Source organism: Rutilus rutilus (genome assembly GCF_951802725.1).
Source record: "Rutilus rutilus genome assembly, chromosome: 21".
Taxonomy (NCBI): Eukaryota; Metazoa; Chordata; class Actinopteri; order Cypriniformes; family Leuciscidae; genus Rutilus; species Rutilus rutilus.
The window spans coordinates 7,726,902-7,748,788 of record NC_140226.1 but is presented as its reverse complement, the minus strand read 5'-3'; the positions used below and the strand labels follow the sequence as shown (position 1 = coordinate 7,748,788).

The following is a 21,887-nucleotide window of genomic DNA, read 5'->3' as shown; positions in this document are numbered from 1 at the left end:
AGTGATGGAGGATGCCTGTGGAGAAGTTGAAGAAAATATGGATCCAGCATTCACTCCCCCCCCCCCCCCCCCCCCTGTTTGTTTGTTTGTTTATTTATTTATGTACTTATTTTATTTTTTGGGGCAAAAACTCAATTGTTATACAACTAAACTCATCATTAAAGAACTTTGAAGGTCATGATTAAAGAACACGAAAAGCATCTATTTTAATTCATGCAATTTGTGTATCTACAGCTGAAAATATAATCAAATCAACAAAGAACACACTTGTAGTTTTGATGTTACTATTTATTATTGATAAATGCATTACTTGAATAAAATGCAGTGCTTCATTATGCAGTGAATACTGAAATGTTTTGCCAACATAAGAGTGTTTAGTTTGCCGTGTTAATTGTTTTGAGAGCAACTACATTCATTTAGAGAAATGTGTCAAATCGATTGAGAAAAACGGTAACATTATGTTAAAAATTTAACCTTATTGTAGTGTTACCAAAAGATAAATTAAGAATAGTTTAATTTTCTTTTTTTGCATTAAACCTTAAAAAGTTTCTTTAAAAATAACAATTATTCAGATTTAGATTTTGACTTTCATGCACCCTGTAAAAACAATCATCATTACATTGAGAATCATATGATTAGAAGAATAAAATGAATTGATTTAATTATTTTTTCTCTTTTATATATCACACATATTACATTTAGAATTGTGAGAGCCTATAACATATGCATTTAAAATGCACTCAATTAACAGTTCTGTTCCCTTAGCATTACAGGTTTTTGGCAGTTGGTGCCACCTCTAGGAAAAGTTGAAGGAAGACTGTGAGTTTATTTAACAATCCTGGGAACAGCTTGAAGTGAATGAAAGGGATGTAAATCATAGAGCTGCTCATTATGAAGAGGATCACATAGAGGTACTCAATCTGAGGGTCATCAATGATGGGAGCCAGCACCAGGAACACAGCAGCCAGCAACACCAAGATTGGAATAATTATGGGTACCTTGGAAGGGTATACAGAAAGACATTTGTTGAATGTTAGCTTGCTTTTCTGTCAATGTTTATCATGTCATAATGCCCACTGGAAAATAAACTATGTTAGTTTGAAATCCAGTCCAAACAACCAAAAAGAAAAAAGAAAAACTTAACATGAGGAAAGAGTTTTTTACTGGTACTTTCAAGTTTGCTTCTTGGATTGTCCATTTCTACAAAATAAATACAAAGCTCTGTCATGAGACTCTATATGGTGCAGGCTAATAGGTCCTTAACTCAACCTGCCTGCAATCACATCATTCTCTATTAGGGCACAACTGACTGGTTTCTGCTGTATAATTTTTTTCATGATAACAGCGGAGAGAATGCAGCCGAACTTTAAGTACTCTGTCAGATTTGGTCATACAGATAAAAGGGATTCATCATTCAAAACTGTAAACTTTTATTTGTGTAAGCTTACAATAACAAAAAAACTCGAATGAACTGAAACTCAGCGTGTACTTGCCACACAGACATCAGAGATAGGCCTACTGTATGTTTTATAGACAGCTTGAAATGTCTACTTTCAAATGAAATCAAATCGAAAACAATATTCCCTGACTATGTAATCCATATGAAACCAACAAGAGGTACAGTCTTTCCCGTCTGAGATCACAGCCCGGTCTCACCCCAAAACGTCACATACTGACGCGTCTTGACCAAACGGCAATATACGACGAAAAGGGTACCCCTAAAACGTCCATATGAGACGAAGACATAAGCGCACCAGCAGCGCCTCTTAGCGGTACCCTAACGCATACCTAAACCTACCCATAACCCGAATAGTCACATACGGACGTTTTAGGGGTACCCTTTTCGTCGTATATTGCCGTTTGGTCAAGACGCGTCAGTATGTGACGTTTGGGGGTGAGACTGTGTTAGAGATCATTATTGATCATTATCATTATTGTAAAATAAAAAATGATCCACATGCAGTGATGGCTAACACCCCCATCACCTCGATAAACAAAGAATCAAGCTTCATCAGGTTATATATATTTTTTGTACTTTATACTAAACATGTGTGTGTTAGAAATAAACCTTGAATTTACCCCAGAAGAACAATGCAATCAGTTGCACAGCTCATATTAGTTAAAGCCACAATATGTAAAAAAAAAATTCACCACTAGGGGTCGCTAACCTCTTAAAATAACAAAGGCGTAGATTGATGACCGGAATCATGGAACTTGCCGTCATGCTGATGGATCTAATAATGTTTATGGATGAGTGAAAAAAATTATGTTTTTTGACATGACTCTGGTATGAAGCAGGTCGAAATTGCTAACTTTGGCTTTTGCCCGGCCAAGCCTCCACTGAGGAAGTGGTAGAGAGAGTCACTGTGGACCGGCTGTTATGTGCTTTGCCTCGCCCTCATCGCCGCACCGTCGGTCTCACCAACCCACGGACCTTGAATGATTAGTGGAGGCTGTAGAGCTGTCAGAGATTCCAGGGAGAGAGCTGTTCCGTTTGTCCGAAAGGGTGCTGGGGAGCGACGTGTTGTGGATGGCAATCCCAAGCCGGTGAGCCTGGCGACTCCCTGGGGGAGTATGCCCAATGTGAGCTTGGTCCAGCCCCATATCCTCGGACCAGAAAGGCCAGGCCGAGCACTCCTTCCCATCACCTGTGTCTACGGGGACACTAAGTATGTCCCTGCATGCACTGTCTCTGTTTCAGCTGCCCCAGGTAACTGGTCGATTGAAGTGGGTGTCATCAAAGATCTTCCTGTTCCTCTGCTGTTGGGGAGAGACTGGCAAGGGCTTGACCAGTTACTGAGACGACCAGAGAAGCCTGTTCACCGGAAAGGACCCCCGGGCTCCAGGAAGTCACGCGGTCACCCAGCTTACCTACCCTCAGAGAGTGAGAGAGCGGGTGAGTCAACTAATAACCACCTGGATATCTTTTCTGATCTATTCTAGCAGGTTTCAACTGGGGGCTCCCTGGCCCACGAGCAGCGCGAGGATGACAGACTCAGGCACTGATGGAAACAGATCAGAGTTGCAGAGGGAAAAGACCATATGCCACCTCCCCATCCCTCTCCGCACTTTGTGGTAAAGAACGGCTTGTTATATTGCGTGGCCACCAGGTGGGGAGAAGAGAAGGAGCTCCTCGTCTTGCCAAGAGGGAAAACTGATATGGTGATTTCTTTGGCTCACACACACCCAATGGCTGGCCATCTCACAGCGGACAACACTCTTCAAAGGCTCAGGGACCGTTTCCATTGGCCAGGAATCAATGCGGAGGTGCGACAGTATTGCCAAGCCTGTACTGTCTGCCAAAGAACTGCCCCTCAGAAGCCAGCGCCGGCCCCCCTGGAGCCGCTTCCTGTTATTGACGTACCGTTCACATGTATTGGGATGGATATCGTGGGGCCGCTGCCCAAGTCAGCTTGGGGTCACAAGCATTTTCTAGTAATTGTTGACTATGCCACCCGCTATCCAGAGGCCACCCCCCTCAGACGAGCAACTGCAGCAATCATCAGCCTCTTTCTTGTTGTGTAGCCGGCTGGGGATTCCTACAGAGATCCTGACTGACCAAGGGACTCCCTTCGTCTCCCGGATAATGGCCGACCTCTGCAGATTGCTAAAGGTGAAACATCCTCGAACCTCAGTCTACCACCCACAGACTGATGGTCAAGTGGAGCGGTTTAATAGGACGTTGAAGCAGATGCTGAAGAGGGTGGTTTCTGAGGATGGGCGCGGCTGGGACCGGATGCTGCCGTATGTGCTTTTTGGAATAAGGGAAGCACCCCAGGCTTCCACTGGTTTCACCCCCTTTGAATTGCTCTTTGGACGCCAACCCAGAGGACTACTGGACATCACCAAAGAAGCCTGGGAGCAACAGCCCTCTCCTCATCGCTTCGTCATTGAGCATGTCCACAACATGAGGGAGAGAATCGACAAAGTAATGCCTCTGGTGAAGGAACATCTGCTCGAGTCCAAGCATGCCCAACAACGCCTGTATGACCGGCCTGTGCAACCCCGTGAGTTTCAACCTGGGGACAAGGTCCTTGTCTTGATCCCTGACACTGCCTGCAAGTTCTTTGCCTCCTGGAAAGGTCCCTACACTGTCATAGAGCGGGTCAGCCCTGTGAACTATCGTCTGTGACAACATGGGAGACGAAGGCCAGAGCAGATCTATCATGTTAACCTCTTGAAGCAATGGGTCGCAGCCCCCACCGCCATGGCCCGAGAAGGACGAACCTGTGGTGTTGCTCGGAAACCCGCTTTCGGCCATTCAGCAAAAGGAGCTTGAGTCCCTGGTTCACAGCTTCAGAGATATCTTCTCAAATCTTCCAGGTCACACCACAGTTGTCTCCCATGAGATTCGGACCCCACCTGGTGTCATTGTCCGGCAGCAGCCCTATAGAGTTCCAGCAGCCTGTCGACAAGCCATTGAGGTCGAGGTCCAGAAGATGCTCCAGCTGGGGATCATAGAACTTTGTAACAGCCCGTAGCCCAGCCCGAATGTCTTAGTCCCGAAACCTGATGGCACCTTCTGCTTCTGTAATGATTTCAGGAAGCTGAATTATGCCTCCTTGTTGACAGCTACCCCATGCCCTGAGTCGAAATTGGTTGAGTGGCTAGCGAGGGCCCGATACATCTCCACTCTGGATCTCACAAAGGGATATTGGCAGGTACCCCTAAGCTCAGATTCCAAGGAGAAGACTGCTTTCAACACCTCCTCAGGGCACTGTCAATATCGGACCCTTCCTTTCAGCCTGCACGGGGCTCCCGCTACGTTCCAGAGGTTGCTGGATGTGGTTCTGAGTCCCCACCAGCAGTATGCCGCCACCTATTTGGATGATGTGGTTGAAGGGGGTGGATTGGAATCCACTGCTGCTTCAATGTATATGTAATGAGTGATTATCATCAAGGTATTAATCAATATTTTTCCTTCTAAATATCACATGAGTTGGATGACTTCTCTGGAGATTTTACTTTGTTATAGAAGTTACCAGTGTGACTACTGAAATGTTATTTTCATGTATTCTTTAATGTCAGTATTTGATATTTGAATGTAGTTACATTGCTTGCCTATTTACTATTTACATTGCTTGTCCATTGCTTCCAGAAATGAAATAGGGACTGTTTTGTGTTTGAGAAAGGTCTTCAACATGTTAAAACACATAGGGGTCATTAAAGTCTATAGTTTAAGGGACCATTTGTCATTTAAAGCCTATACTTTCCATTTAGAATAAAGTGTCCTGTCCTGAGAGAAAGAACTTGTTATCTTGATGTTTTGAGACGAGACTCCTGTTTAAAGTTAGAGCCTGGCCATATTCAACCTTGGAAAAGATGTGTGTTGGGTGTGTGTGTTAGTCTTCTTGCTTACAGGTTAAGGAACCACTGGCATTGTTGGAGATTGACTGAGTTGTTGTTCGAGACATGCTGGCACCCAGCAACCCAAATTTGCGACCTGGAAGGTCATGACGTGCCTAACTTCAGGGTCCGAGTGTCAGCGGGATAATCTATGGAGATATGCTTCTGTCTATCTGTATATGTGTGGAAAATGACTATGTTTATCAATTTCTTGTCCAATAAGAATCATTCAGCCTGTAAGCAATGACGTAGCTTAGACCTTGGAAATGGTATAACTGCTGTGATCTTTGTAACTGTAAGCGGAGCGGCCTACGAACTCCTGTGTGAGTCTTGAAGCTGACTTCTGCTGATGAAACTGCAAACTATCTTCAGTAAAACTTTTCTTAAATTTTTTATAATTCTGACTCCGGGTCTTCTTTTCAAACATCTGGTCCATGGGTCCTAAACTGTTAACCCCTAACATGGTCGTCCACTCGGAGAGCTGGGAGGTCCATCTCACTCGGTTGAGGAAGATGCTATCGGCACTGCGTCAGGCTGGACTCCCGAAAATGTCACCTGGGCCTCTCTGAAGCACGTTACCTGGGGTCCCTCCAAAGCGAAGGATACCAACACAAGAGTTACCAAATGGTTCCTTGCGCTCCAGGACTTCCACTTTAATGTAAAACACCGGGCCGGAATGTCTCGCGGGAATGCTGATGGTCTGTCCAGGATGTTCTCGGGCTGGTCAGGTCTGTCAAGGGTCATCCCCCCCCCCCCTCACTAACTTGTGGGGGGGGTGGGTGGATGTGGTGGACTACTATCGTTCCGACATCAGTCGCCCCTGGCAACACACACAGAGCAGCTGACCAGCAATCAACACACACACCTGACAGCTATCTCCCTTCATCCCGACATCAGTTGCCCCAGGCAACACATACAGAGCAGCTGACCAGCAATCAATGCACACACCTGACGGCCATCGACCAACTCATCACTGGGGCCATATAAACACCAGTGAAGAAAGGCCAGTGGAGTTTTTGATCTCCCAGACATTCACTAACGTCTGTTTACCCTTTTCTCTTACAGAGAGTGATTAATGAGAAGGAACCTAGAAGCCTTGCACATTTACTATATTTTAAAGACACTAGAAGCAATTATGAAAGTACACATTAAGTCCCACTTAAGTTGTTCCAAAAAATAATCTTAATCTGTGATACATTTGAAATCGATTACATTTAGTATGCATTAAGTTTGTCGAAAACATTACATTTAAAGGAACACTTCACACATTTGCATTATGCTTTGTATTGTTAGAAACACAGTCATATTTTTGAATGTTCGTGCATTATTCCCTCATTTTCCCATGAGATGGGAGAAATCCGGATTTCAGTGTTGCAGTTCCTGCTTATAATGATGTAAAAATCGTCATTTTGCGTTATTCTAAGCAGGAAGTCCCATATCTTTGTAGAGGGGTTGAGACTACAAACACTCGTTCCTCATTTTTCCAGGGGGTGGGACCCACTCACGCTACAGACCTATTACAGATAAGTGGGTGGGACTTCACTTGCAGAAACTAAAAGCAATATCTGCAATCTTGTTTGGAAGCTAAACTAACAGGCGCTGTGGAGCCAGATTTGAAGTTACGACAATGGCGGAAGGTACTCTATATGATATGGAAGAAGAGGATTTCAAAAGTCAGATGTTTGTGGCTACCTTTACGAGCCTACGAGCCTACTATAGCGAAGAGCAGCTGAAGCTGATAGAGGAACAGGAGGCGGCTGCTGCGGCTTCTGCAGCCGAGGCAGAAGACCTGCCTGTCGCGGACGAGGAGCCCGGACTGGCTCGAGCTGGGGCGGACTGGTGATGCCTGTGCTCTCACTGTGCGCCTATGGACACAGAGATAGAGTCCATCTGCTGCAAAGAATTTCAACGATGCCAATTTCTCCTGGACGAAATCTCTGAATCAGAAGCGGACACAGACGTTTGTGTTGTGAACCATCCTAGTTTCTGGATTAATGGGAGTGGCTTGCGGAGCTGTGCAATGTGGTGCATTGTGGGAGTTGTTGTCTTCCATACAAATGCGCCCTAAAGTTACTTTCTGTCTTTCCTTGGTCAAGAGGCACCAAATTCAAAATGTATGTTACATTTCGACTACATATGACCTATCTATCTATCTATCTATCTATCTATCTATCTATCTATCTATCTATCTATCTATCTATCTATCTATCTATCTCCACAGGGTAAAAGGTTCCTATGATTTTTTTCTCCTCTAAACAACTAGATGACACAAAACTTGCCGCAGCACTTTCTAAAACATCCGCTTTAACGGCCATTGTGAATCATGGGAATTCTGGCTCTTTATAGGGAACCAGATTATTTGGCTCAGCTCAGTTATAAGAGATGACTCTTTCAGCTCCCAAACGCCTCCTCATTTAGTTCCACTTCTGGCTTTTTAAATTCAGACACATTTAGTCATTTTTGGCCTGTGATTGATAAATATATGCATATATTACACTTAAATTATTCAATGTAATTATATTAAACCTTAAATTTTACATTATGTTTGGTAAAAAAAAAAAAAAAACGTAGGATGTAAAACCTTAAAAACTATTACACGTGTAGGTTATTGAACATTTAATTTATATTGAACAATCCAAAATTAAACCATTCTAAGCAAATCACACTTAAAACAGAACATATAACAAATAAGGTTGTTAAATGTTGTTAGTAGACCCTGCTCAATATGATATTTTTACCTTACACATTTGACATTCTGCCTTTATGTTGTCTATGTTATTAAAATGAATCCAAATGCTACTTCGTTTGCGTGTAACACATCTTGTTTTCTGACCCGATATTTAGGATGATCTTTCGACCACACAAACTCCATTAATTATAATGGATAATTAAGTGATTCATTAAGTGATTAATTAAGTGATGATTGACCATTATTGAAGACACCTTATGTTAACAAGCAGAATTTCTGAAGGAGAAAATTACTATTTTTAAGTCACCATTGTGGTGAACGGTGTTTGCTTTAGTTGGGCTCTTGACCCTTGCATTTATAACTTTAGATTATAGAGCTATGATGCCAGATGATCAAAAAGAAAAGATTATCAGGTGGTGTTGGTTATGTTATGACATAATCATTATTTGGCCTGAATGACTCATTTAGAGCCTAATATCCGAGTTAAATTTACTTTATTGATTAAAGCAGCACTGTGTTTGTAAAGCATAAGATTATCAACATTTTCAATGTAATCTAAAGGATTTCTTATAAATTGTTCTGATAGAAAACTTTAACAAAAAAAGCCAAAGCCTTCTATTATTTAGACACACAGACACTTCAAGAATCAGCCTGTGAATCTTACCAATGGTGACAATAATAAAGCATGTTGCAGTACATTCTGGGTGGCACCAATCAAAACTCATTAATGGCTCCCATCATGCATTGCGGGGGATGAATAAATTATGATCTGAATTGTCTTAGTAATTTCTTTTTCCTAATTGAATATCCTGTTTGTCACCATTGTTGAGATGCATACACTGATTCTTGATGTCTGTGTGTGTGCCTTTTTTTTAAATCCTTTGGAATATATAGAAAATTCTGTATCTTATGCTGTTTAACCACAGTAATCAATGCTGTAATCAACAATATAAATTTAAGTTCAGTGATACAGGTTAAATGATGATTATGTCAAAATATAACACCAGCTGATCACCCTTTCTCTTTGTTTATCTGGCAGTTATAAATCAACTACAGCAGCCAAACAAAATCTAATGTTAATAGTTTAAGGGTCAAGAGCACAAATACTGACCACCATAATGGTGACTTAAAAATGTCGATTTTCTCCTTCAGTGATTCTGCTTGTTAACATCAGGTGTCTTCAATAATGGTCAATCATCACTCAATTAATCACTTAATTATCTCATTAACTTCAACACTGCTTCAGTGTTCATTTAACACTCATATTTTAACACTTTAACACTCTTGAGTGTGGAGTCAAATAAACTCCCAGGAAAGTTCATTTAACACTGGAGTTTTGCTGTGTATGGACGAGCAGTGTAGCGAAGGATAATCATAATATTCTGTCTAGTGTTAATATACAAAAAAGGAAATCAGCTCTCAAATGGAATCCGACTCTCACCGTTCACTTAAAAGAGTAGGCTCTATGAGAGATAGTTTAATTTCCCACAAGGGTAAACGCAATACCAACATTTGCAATGAATGAATGAATGGGTTATGAATGGATCATGACAGTGTGTTCTTACCGTAATTTTCCGGGGAAGGTCAGGTTTCTTGATTTTTAAATACAGCAGACCTGATACTGTCATCCCATAGAAGATCCAGGCAGTAAAGCTAAAAAAAAGGAAAAATGTCAGAGAAACATTTTGGGCCAAATTTTGCTAAAAATAAATTCTGATTACCATGGCCCAAAATAAAAATTCTCCAATAAACTTCAGAAAATGCTTAAGTGCATGTGATCAGGAACGTGTGATCACTGGTGTGGTGAACAGCACATTCCAGGGCACAGTTTATGGCCAGGCCCCTCTCTGTCCATAACAGTGGACAAACGTTTGCAACATTTTGATTGGATCTTGCTGGACTAACAGAAAGAAACTGTCCAATGCCATCAGATAAAAATACGAGGACAAAGAGAAGACAGCAGGCTCGTGTCCAATGGCCGGTGCTCCTGATCCCGCTGCTGCCCGGTGGAGGCACAGGTAGCAGCCCAACAGTTGTCTGTGGAGAACCTTCTGGCATATGACGACCTCAAGCAGGCCATTCTGCAACAGGTCGGCCGCTCCTCTGAACAATATCAACAGGTAATTGGAGCTGAAGGATGACGGTCGGCTTTTCGTGATGGCCCAACAGCTCCGGGACACTTGCCGCAAGTGGCTGCTGACACAGACTCACGATGCCGAGGAAATAATCGATCTGGCGCAGTGGTGCTGGAGCAGTTCATTGCTCTGCTGCCACGCAGGACTGCTGAGTGGGTCCAGTGCCATCGCCCGGCGTCACTAAATCTGCCCATCCAGCTGGCAGACTACCACACGCCCAGGGGTCGATTAGCCCCTTCCAGCTGTTTCTCTCTCCAGCCTTTCTTCCTCTTTTTCTTTCTCTTCCCCTGTGTCTCATCCTGTCCCCATTCCCAGGTGCAACGCGCCCCCTTGACAGCCACAGTGGGAAAAAGAGGCAGCCTCAGAATATTCCCCGGGTTCCAGAACTGGAACACGAGGGGGCATGTTGGAGAGTGCCAGCGCATCCATGTTTCCTTCATCCCTCCCCTCCCTCTGCCAGTCGCTTGGCCAACTTTCTACAACTGGAGTGATGGGAAGGCCTGGGCCGGTCTGCTGGAGATGAGAGGATGCAGGTCATTTTCAGGACAGTGTCCAGTTATGGAGGTGAGCACATTGATCTGGGTCTCAGAATCCCCATGGGCTGGCCCCGATCAAGCCGGGCAGTACCTAATACCTCTTAGTATTAAGGGGGATACATATCAGGCTTTGGTGGATTCAGGCTGTAACCAAACCTACATTCATCAATACCTGGTGCAAAACAGGGCATTGGATATGAGCCACAAGGTTAAGGTGAGGTGTGTGCACAGGAATGTGGTGGAATACCCTCTAATTCCTGCTAATATCCAATTCAGGGGGAAAACGCATAGAGTAAAGGTGGCGGTTAATCCCCACCTTAGGCATCAGCTGATTTTTAGTAATGGATTGGCCATTATTTTCCTAATTATTGGGAATTCTTTGTGCGGATGCTTCTTGTGAGATAGGTAGTGGATATTTGGCATTTTTGCCAAAATTATTATTATTATAGATTATATCGGCATTGGCCGATACGTTTTTCTGATTGGCCGATGTGTTGGAAGCGGGACTTTTATTTTGACGGCACTCCAGACTTTTATTTTGACGGGCGGCGCTGAGAACACCAGCGCCAGATGAGAACGGCAACGGCAGCTCCTCAGATCAAACAGCGGTCACTCACATTCTCCGTCTTCATTCATTTACGATCTCTGCCAGTCATATCTAATACTTTGTTAGACAGAACTGGTAAACAAAGAAAGTAAATGGTAACTTATGCGAAGTAAGTGAAGTAAAGCGTTTGCTTTTATATTATTTGTAACAGAAAAGGCAAACAATCAGGCTAAAATACTTTCTCATTTGCCGTCAACATTCAGCAAATGCGCATCTACGTCATTTAAACAAATCTCTGAATATCTAATAAACATTTAATTTCACAAACCTTGCAGATTTAATTGAATCCAGCTGTGATATCTTGTGAAGTGTGCATTACTGTCTGCGAGTGACGGTCGGTCCGTGCGAAGTGAGTGAATGTGAACAGAAGATCAGCTTCACAGGAGACGCGAGCGAAAAACTTTAAAAACTTAAAAAACTTTAAAAACTTTAAATCCTTAATTTTAAAATATGCGTCGGGTAAGTTTTTTATCATAAGAAGTTACGGGTACTGTGTGTTTAGGCATTGATTGGGAAAGTGGGTATGATTTTAGCTTGTTTCAGGCATACGCAAACCAGTTAATGTGGCGCTGCAGGATCAAAACGAATCAACAAACTAAAGTGGTTTGTTCTGAGTGATTGACTTGATTCTATCGTTGGCTTTTTCTGATTGGGTTGAGAACATTGGGCATTCGTGTGGGAGTTTAACCATTGTGTTTTCAGTCAAGTGTTTTTTTGGTTTATTATTATTATTGTTTTTCTGTTGTTTATATTGACTTGATTCAGTCTTGATTCATTCTAATTGTGATTTTCTTGAGTTTGTGTGTGTGCGTGAGCAACAGTAAACTTCTTCTGCTAGATGCTGGGGGCTTCAGCCAGGAATCCTCCTTTGTTTCCTCCGCGTGCTGGTGGTGGTTTGAACACTGGGTGCTGTGTGCAGTGAGACGCACGAATTTTGTGTGTGAGTGATAAGAGTTTACTCTAAAGTGTGTGGTTGAATTCCTTGTCCTTTAGCCCTCAGCCGAAAAGCTCTTGAATGTAATGTTTTATTGTATGTTCATTTTGTAGTGACTGACTTCTGAATGACTGTATTTCTCCTCTGATAGCATAACATATGTATTTTATGGTCAGATGCTGTGGCGAGTCTTTCCTGGTACACTCAGTTTATTCTTGTGTATTTTTAGTAATAAAGAACGCTTTTGTATGATCTTCATGTATCTGTTCCTTACTAGTGCAACTAACTTGCGTGCCTTAAGATAAAGTGTATCAATCATTCTCTGTGTGATGTCAGAGTGGTGTAGTTGGTTTTCTTAAAGCTGCAGTTATTCTATTCTAAATAGCTAGGCCCTAGTACCACTAATGGCAGTTTCCTCTTGCCACAAATGCATGACAGTTCAATCTTTTCCGATCTTGTTTGAACTCTATTTGTTTAGAATATTGCCAAAGGTATTCTGGTGGTGGTTTGGAAAGTGAGAAATGCATTGGTAAAACTTTAAAGACATTTTAAAGACTCCTAACTGTGTGGTTTATGCAAAGTAGTTCCACAGGGGAAAGAAGGGTGAACCATACTGTGTGTGCCCCTCTGATGCCAGCAGCCAATTGCCGCAATGTAATGGAGAAGTGCCAAATTGCAATCTCCTCCACATCAGAAAGGGATAAAGGTATCCTTTCAACAGACACTCCTTGTTCTGAGTCTTGGGCCTGCGAAGATGAGTCAGAAACAGATCAACTAAGTTCTGGGTCTCCCCTCAGGTGAGACATATCAGATATACCGTTCTTAGTCTGTCCTGTAAGGGGATAGACAGAAACAGATCAACAAAATTCGGAGTCTCCCATCGGGTGAGACATAACAGATACACCATCCTGGGTCTCCAGTCTGCAAAGGGGAGCTTGTGAGGCAGCAACAGATTTCACGTTCAACCAAGTGCTGAGTCTCCAGTCAGTGAGGAAATAGATATTAACAAACACAACGTTCAGAGTCTTCGAGCAAAACAATAACCGATGCTGCACGTTCCAAGTATCCATGCCAGAGAGACAAAACCAGATTGACCAAGTCTCTGGCCAAGAGAGGCAGAAGATACACAGAGACATTTGAACAAGGTTAAGCTCAGGAGAGCGAACCTTCACTTCAAGGTTCCTTTGTCTGCATGATCCAGATTGTAAAGGACCTTCTGCACCTACTTCAGGGCCTCATCTGCGTGTTCCAGATCTTAGGACACTTTGGTGCTCCAGGAGATCAGCATTGCACAGAGCTTCATGTTCAAGGCTGTTGAAACGGATTTTGACTACTTTCCCCACTGCATTTTCACCCAGCACAGCCAGTGGAAGACGTCACTCCCATCAGACTGCTCACTCAACCACGTGGAACGTAAATGCACCTGGTGTTGACCGTATTGAAAATTATTGGTAGAACATCTTAACCTTCAAGATTTATATGAGAAATGCATTCTTAATCAGGTACAGAAGTTTTTGTGTGATAAAATTCACTTTTTTATCCACAGTATGTACTGCTTCCCTCGGGTAGAAGATACAGAGTCCCAATGTGCAAATTAAATACAATAATTCCTTTGTACCTGTATCTGTGCAAATGTTGAATAAGTGGGTAACCCTTCCTTTTATAGTCCCCTAATTACTAGGTATTTACCTGGTAAATATATGGTAAGTTATAGTTGGTTATTGGTAATTACCACAGGTAACAAGTATGTAAATGCAGAGAAACTACAAACTAATTACTAGGTATTTACCGGGTAAATATATGGTAAGTTATAGTTGGTTATTGGTAATTACAACAGGTAACAAGTATGTAAATGCAGAGAAATTAGTATTTTAGTGTGTAATTACTTAAAGGGGACATATCATGCCAAATGCACTTTTTTAGCCCTTAAATGCATTTTGTTGTATATTTGGAGTGTTTAGAAGTACAGAAAATATGAAATTATTCTCTTCAGGTGCTTCATTGATATCTTTATATTCTGTTTTGGTCATATTTTTCAACCTGTTCCGATTTTTCTGTTATCTATGACGTTTTTTGAACTATTACGTCACAGTATTTGCAGCGGAACTGCCAAATAAGGACATTGACTTCCGGCCCAACACTTCGAGCAATCCACCATTTTTATTTCTCGCTGCAATTTTGTAGTCCAAGCTAAAGGATGCAGAAGTTACGAGAGGGTAAGTTAAAATGTTCGGTTGTTAGATGTAGTAACCCACACGCTTCATTACACCGTCTAATGTAGATAAACGGCCGCGCTTGTGACAAGGGCGCATGTTTAACTGAAAGAACGAGCAGAGAGAGAGACCCGGTCGCGCGCGCGCTCACTCTCTCTCTTCAGAGCCAGGCGAAAGTGTAAACAAGACATCACCGTCTCCAAACTAGACGCTGTCTTGCTCTCTCTCTCTCGCACATATTAATCAAAATAAATCGACACGGTGGTAAATTTAGGTCGGAAGACCAAAGTTTCATGTGTAAATACAGTACACACCAGTGCGATACATCCATATTAAGACGTTGTTCTACAGGTTCGTCGTCTTCATTTTCATCTCGCTCCCGCTCCGACTCTGGCTCGAACATGTAAGGCTGGCTGGACAAGTCTTCCATTGTTGACATTTTGTTAATAACGTGTGAATAAAAAGTTTCTGTGCCGCTAGATGATCGTATCTCTGCTATCAAACTACAAAAATGGCCGAACGGGGTGGAGTTGAATCTGGAGAGGGGGCGGGGTATGAAGTGTCTCAATTGTATTTAAAGAGACCGCACCAAAACGAGTTGCTCTCAGACGCAGATCAGAAAAGGGGTAGAAAAGGGGCCTGTGGAGCTATAATAATGAAGAATTCAGACCCAAGCATTGCAGTTCCGCTTTATATAGACTACAAATGTATGATTTATATGTAAAAAGGAACAATTTAAAAGCATGATATGTCTCCTTTAAGGTGATTAGTACGCAATTACAGAGAAACTACTAGGGAAAAAAAACACCACTGTTAAATATCAACTCAACAAAGTACTGTGTTACCTTTTCTTACATAGTTGTTGTTCATTGCTACACCCATTTATATAGGGTTTATCAAATTATTTACCTTACACTTACCTGGTAACTACCCCGCAAGAACCGTTTTCCCTAATGTCATGGCACATCTTAAATACTGGGTATGTTCTTGCAGATGTTTTTACAATTTACTCGGTAAGTAAAGTGAAACTTTACTGTAAAAGGAAGCCTTTTAAAAATAAAAATTGATTGATTGAAAAGTAAAAATTTAATTGATGTTCAAAAAACAGATATAATACAAATTAGCAAATGATAAAGCTTGGGTTGCTGAATATTAGATCCCTTACTTCAAAAGCACTTATTGTTAATGATATGATTACAGACTATAATCTAGATGTGCTGTGTTTGACAGAAACCTGGCTAAAACCAAACGATTACATTACTTTAAATGAGACCACCCCGCAAGATTACTGTTATAACATGAACCTCGTCTGAAAGGCAAAGGGGGAGGTGTTACTTTAATTTATAGTAATATTTTTGGAATTACTAAGAAGTCTAGTTTCAAATATTATTCTTTTGAAGTGTTGGTGCTTAATATAGCAATATATAGTGTAAATGATAAATCACGTTAGATATTTGTGCTGGCTACTGTATACAGGCCACCAGGGCACCATACAGACTTTATCAAAGAAATTGCTGACTTTCTATCAGAGTTAGTACTGGTTGCAGATAAAGTCATAATTGTTGGTGATTTTAATATACATGTAGATAGCGAAAAAGATGCATTGGGACTGGCATTTAAAGGCATTCTCTTAACTCTATTGGAGTTAGACAACATGTGTCAGGACCTACTGATTGTCGTAATCATACCCTAGATCTAATATTATCACACGGAATCAATGTTGATGCCATTCAAATTATGCAGCATAGCAATGACATCTCAGATCATTATCTAGTCTCATGTAAACTTCATTTAGCCAAGGCTGCCAAGCCGACTCCGTGTTACAAATATGTTAGACCTATCTCCGGTTGAGCGAACGCTGGCGTGCTTGACTGCCGCTGTTCTCCGGTACATGTTTGTTGAGATCTGGACTTTGGACCTTTTCTCTTCTTTGTCTCATGTTTTGATTGCTCCAACACGACGACCCATATATTGATTTGGATGATCCCTTCAAGCTGGATTAACTGGATAAACTGCCTAACGCGAGCTTTCGCCACCGTGCAACGGGCTCCTTCCGTCTTCCTTGAGTAAATTAACACTTTCTTTCGGTTTATCGGTGGCTGGTTCATACGTAAGTCTTGGCTGAGGTGGTCTTAGAAAGGGTTGCCTTTTTCATATACTTGCGCTGTGAAGTGGCTTAGTTGCTCGGTGTGCTGGCTAACGCGGTTTTTAAAATCTGGCTAGTTTTTCAGCGAGTAACGTTATACGCTGTAGGATGCTTTTTCTTCTGATGCTTGTCGTGGGTCTTTTTTCTGCTTTTACTGATTTTTGCTCGGTGTCCCAGGTCTCCTTGCTGCCTTCTGGCTTGTGGATTTATAATATGGCTTTTTTTTTTTCGTCTCTGGATTTGTATCATTTAAACCCAAAAGCCCGGCCAAAACTGTCTACCAGACTCTACAATCACTGTGTTGCTCTTGGAATTGCTCTCCGGCCTCGCTATATACACCGGGGTTCCCGTCGCAAACAGTGTGCAATAAACGCTTCTACAATCTCGGCTGATGGATGTACTATTCCCGTCGTTTGGTCTTCCTCTCGCCGACTGCATACTAAAACATGTCATGAGAATGGAAATGGGAACTTTGCGCATCTCCGTCGTCTGGAATATGTTTCATCAAGGGCTCCACTGGACACTACCACATCATCAACGACACTTAAAATGGCTCTAGTCAATGCCAGGTCATTGTCAAATAAAACCTTCATTTTAAATGACTTTTTTATTTCTCATGCACTTGACGTTTTATTTGTGACCGAAACATGGTTAAAAAATGGTGACCAGTCGTCTCTTAGTGAGCTATCCCCATCTGACTGTTCTTTCTACAGTATAACACCCCTAGGCCAAGTGGTCACGGTGGTGGCTTAGCCACGATCTTTAGAAACTCATTCAAATGCAGACTTATGCCTATAGATGCCTCTTCTAGTTTTGAGGCACAGCTCCTAAAAATTGAGCTAAATGGCCCCCTACTTTGTGTTTTAGTGTATAGACCTCCCAAAGTCAATACAAACTTTATTCAAGTGTCCTACCAAATTTTGAAATATCGCTTAACAGTCTATCAACACTCTATTAGTGAGGAAAAATCCAAATATTTCTCAAACCTGATTGCAAAAAATGCCAATAGGCCAAAAGTTCTGTTCAAAACCATACATTCGGTTCTTAATTCTGTGGTTTGTTCAGTTCCTGATGTGAATCTTGAGATGTGCACACAATTTTCTGAATTTTTTGTTCAGAAAATACAGGATATTAGATTACGCCTCTCTCCTCTTTACATAGATCACTCTGAACTGGTCCTTACATCCAGTCGTTTTACAAACTTTCAACCAGTGTCTTCATCTCAATTACTAAACATTATCTCTCAGATGAAATTCACATTCTGTCAATCAGATGTATTGCCTGGACGTCTGTTTAGAGAAGTTTTAGACACAATCTGCCCCATCCTCTTAGCTATAATAAATAGCTCTTTAATAAACTGGGTTTTCCCAGAAAGTTTTAAACATGCTATCGTACAGCCCCTATTGAAAGGACATCACCTTGACCACACCGTGCATAACAACTACCGGCCTATCTCTAAACTACCTTTTATTTCAAAGATTTTGGAAAAAGCTGCACTGTTACAGTTTACCTCGTATCTGAATACTTGTAATATTTTAGACCCATTTCAATCTGGTTTTAGAGTGCTGCATAGCACTGAGTCAGCACTGCTGAAGGTTACAAATGACATTCCATTGTCTCTCGATTCTGGGTCTTCCGTTATCCTGATACTTTTAGATCTGAGTGCTGCATTTGACACCATTGATCATAATATTCTACTGAGACGACTGGAGTATATTGTTGGAGTAGAGGGCCTTGCTCTACAGTGGTTTGCCTCATATTTGCAGGGGAGGACCTTCTCTGTAAATATCAGGTCATTCACTTCACCCTCTGCGTCGATCCATTGTGGCGTTCCACAGGGATCCATTCTTGGCCCCCTTTTGTTTTCCCTCTACATGTTGCCTTTAGGCTCAATATTCAAGAAATATAACATAAATTATCACTGTTACGCTGATGACCTCCAATTATATCTCCCAATCAAACCAGGAAATGACTTTTCATTAGACAACCTCTTTACATGCCTTAACGAAGTCAAGACCTGGATGACAAATAACTTACTGCAACTGAATGAAAATAAAACTGAAGTGCTTCTACTGGGTCCTGCTGCTACCAACAACTCCATTAAAACACAGTTAGGTCCCTTAAGTAACAACTTACACAATCATGCAAAAAATCTTGGAATCTATATTGACCCTCTTCTCCAATTTGACAAGCATGTAAATGCAGTTGTAAAGAGTAGCTTTTTACAACTACGATCTATAGCAAAAGTGAAAAACTTTTTATCTAGTAAAGACCTTGAAATTGTGATTCATGCGCTAATTTCCTCTCGATTGGACTACTGCAATTCTCTGTACGTTGGCCTACCTCAAACTACACTGTCTCACTATTTTTTGTATTATACTGTAAAGCACTTTGGATCAACTACGGTTGTGTTAAACTTGTGCTATATAAATAAACCTTGACTTGACTTGACTATCACTTGACTATCACTGCCACTAAAGATTGCTTTATTAATAATCTTCCTGATCTTCCTTTCATCATCTCAGCATCCCAGATAGCTTAGAAGAACTCAATATTGCGACAAACTTTTAACTCTCTCTTTTCCAGCACTTTAGACACAGTTGCACTTGCTCCGTTGCGCTTAAAGAAGATTAAAGAAAATAGTCCAACGTCGTGGTACAACGAGCACACTCGGGCCCTGAAGAGAGCAGCCAAAAAAATGGAGGGCAACTGGAAGAAAACAAAACTAGAGGTATATCGCATTTCATGGAAAGAGAGCTCGACTGCATACAGAGAGGACTTAAAAGCTGCTAGATCTGCTTATTTTTCAACTCTGTTAGAAAATAATAAACAAAACCCTAGGTATTTATTTGAAACAGTGACTAAACTAACAAAACAAAAAGCTTCAAGCCCAGAAGTTTCCAAGCAGCACAGCAGTAATGACTTTATGAACTTCTTCACTTATAAGATTGATAATATCAGGGAGAAAATTATAACTATGCAACCGTCTACTACAGTATCGCAACAGGCAGTGCATACTAGTGTCCCTAAGGAAAAATTTGATTCATTCAAATCGTCAACCTGTAGAAGAGGAAGAATTCGTTAAACTCGTTAAATCATCTAAATAGACAACATGTATGTTACACCCTATACCGCCTAAGCTACTGAAAGAGATGCTTCCAGAGGTCATAGATCCTCTTCTTAAAGTGGTGGTTGAGTATGATTTCACTTTTTTAACTTTAGTTAGTGTGTAATGTTGCTGTTTGAGCATAAACAACATCTGCAAAGTTACAACGCTCAAAGTTCAAAGTAAAGGGAGATATTTGCTTTTAAAGAAATCGTTTTTTATGGACTACACAACATTCCTCACAGGTTAGTCACATCACCAACCCTGAAATTTACATAAACCCCGCCCCCGGGAACACACAGTCCAGATTGAGAAGAGGAAGAGTTTGTTGTAGTCGAGCACATTTGTGAGTCAGCTCAAACTGTAGCATCTGTCTTTTCACATGCAATAGAAAGTCACTCTGTGTGCATCTCACCACAGTTCCAATACAAGCTATTTATAGATTATCATTACAGAATATGCTAATTGAAGATAGTTAACGCCACATCAGCTACATAAATTCATCAACTAACCATTCAGAGACGTCCTGTTGCATTCTACGTGTTGTCACTTCTTGAGTCTCTCCATCTTTGCATGACTCCGTTTAAACATAAAAGGCAGAACAGTAAGTTTCTGTCATTTTAGTGTGTGTCTGCGTGACACACTGGAGCTCTTGAAACCCCGCACTTTGTGTCGGGAGCAGCAGCTAATTTGTATTTAAAGGGCAAGACACAAAACGGTGCGTTTTTGCTAACCCTCAAAAAGTGACAACTTTAACATGCTATATAAAAATTATCTGTGGGGTATTTTGAGCTAAAACTTCACAAACCCACTCTGGGGACATCAGAGATTTATTTTACATCTTGTGAAAAGGGCATTATACCACCCCTTTAAATATCATTAATTCATCTTTGTCATTAGGATACATACCAAAAACTTTTAAGCTGACTATGATTAAACCGCTTGTTAAAAAAAAGCAACTTGATCGTACAGAATTAGTCAATTACAGGCCGATCTCGAATCTACCTTTTCTGTCAAAGATACTACAGGGTGGGCCATTTATATGGATACACCGTAATAACATGGGAATGGTTGGTGATATTAAAGTCCTGTTTGTGGCACATTAGTATATGTATATATCACCACCCATCTTGAGGAGTTTGCCCCCTCACATATACTAATGTGCCACAAACAGGACTTTAATATCACCAACCATTCCCATGTTATTATGGTGTATCCATATAAATGGCCCACCCTGTAGAAAAGGCGGTATCCTCACAACACCTGATGGCTGCTTTGTCAAGTCTTCGTCGTCGGTTAGGAACCTGGGTGTGCTCTTTGATACCAATCTTTCATTTGAAAGTCACGTGTCTAGTACTGTAAAACCGCATTTTTCCATCTTAAAAATATATCTAAATTACGTATTACATATGCTCTCATTGACAAATGCAGAACAATTAGTCCATGTGTTCATGACATCAAGGCTAGATTATTGTATTGCTATTATGGGTGGTTGCCCTGCACGCTTAATAAACAAATTACAGCTGGTCTAAGAAGCTAGAGTTCTTACCAGAACCAGGAAGTATGACCATATTAGCCCAGTACTGTCAACACTGCACTGGCTCCCTATTAAACATCGTATACATTTTAAAATATTGCTGATTACTTACAAAGCACTAAATGGTTTAGCTCCGCAGTACTTGAGCGAGCTCTTAACGCATTATAGTCCTTCACGTCTATTGCGATCTCAAAATTCTGGCCAGTTGATAATAGATTAGGTCAGCCGGAACCAGGAACACTTCCCATAAATCCTGATGTACTCGTTACATCATAAGAAGAATGGTGTCTACTCTAATATTAGTCTCTCTGTTTATCCCAAGGTTTACCGCAGTCTGCCGGATCCAGGCTATATCCAGATCTGATGAAGGACCTCTGCCTGGACGCGACGACAGTGCAGTCCTGAAATGTCAAGTAGGCTCTTCCCTGTGAAGGCCTCCCTCCCCTGCGCAGGCGTGTAGTCATTCCCTACAAATCAACCCTCAACATACTACTTCTCTGGCCTTAAAATTAATAATACAGAATTTTTATCGCTTCCATGTAGCCACGTGAACTGGAATTATCCCGACAATGCTTTATCTGTAGATAGGTAAAGGGAGCGGAGGGAGGCCTTCACAGGGCAGAGCCTACTTGACATTT

The 21,887-nt window shown here is 41.4% G+C and overlaps 1 protein-coding gene across 1 annotated transcript in view; it reads right to left on the bottom strand.

Annotated features, from left to right (window-relative positions):
* Positions 1-668: 668 nt before the first annotated feature.
* LOC311281163 (b(0,+)-type amino acid transporter 1) overlaps positions 669-21,887 on the bottom strand; it is a gene marked incomplete at its 5' end in the record, with an annotated part of 38,535 nt that continues 17,316 nt past the window's right edge. Inside the window, 2 exons of the mRNA XM_084393908.1 lie at positions 669-998; positions 9,601-9,688. Of these exons, the coding sequence (XP_084250034.1) occupies positions 768-998; positions 9,601-9,688 (319 nt within the window). The 3' untranslated portion in view covers positions 669-767. The remainder of the gene's footprint in view (positions 999-9,600; positions 9,689-21,887) is intronic.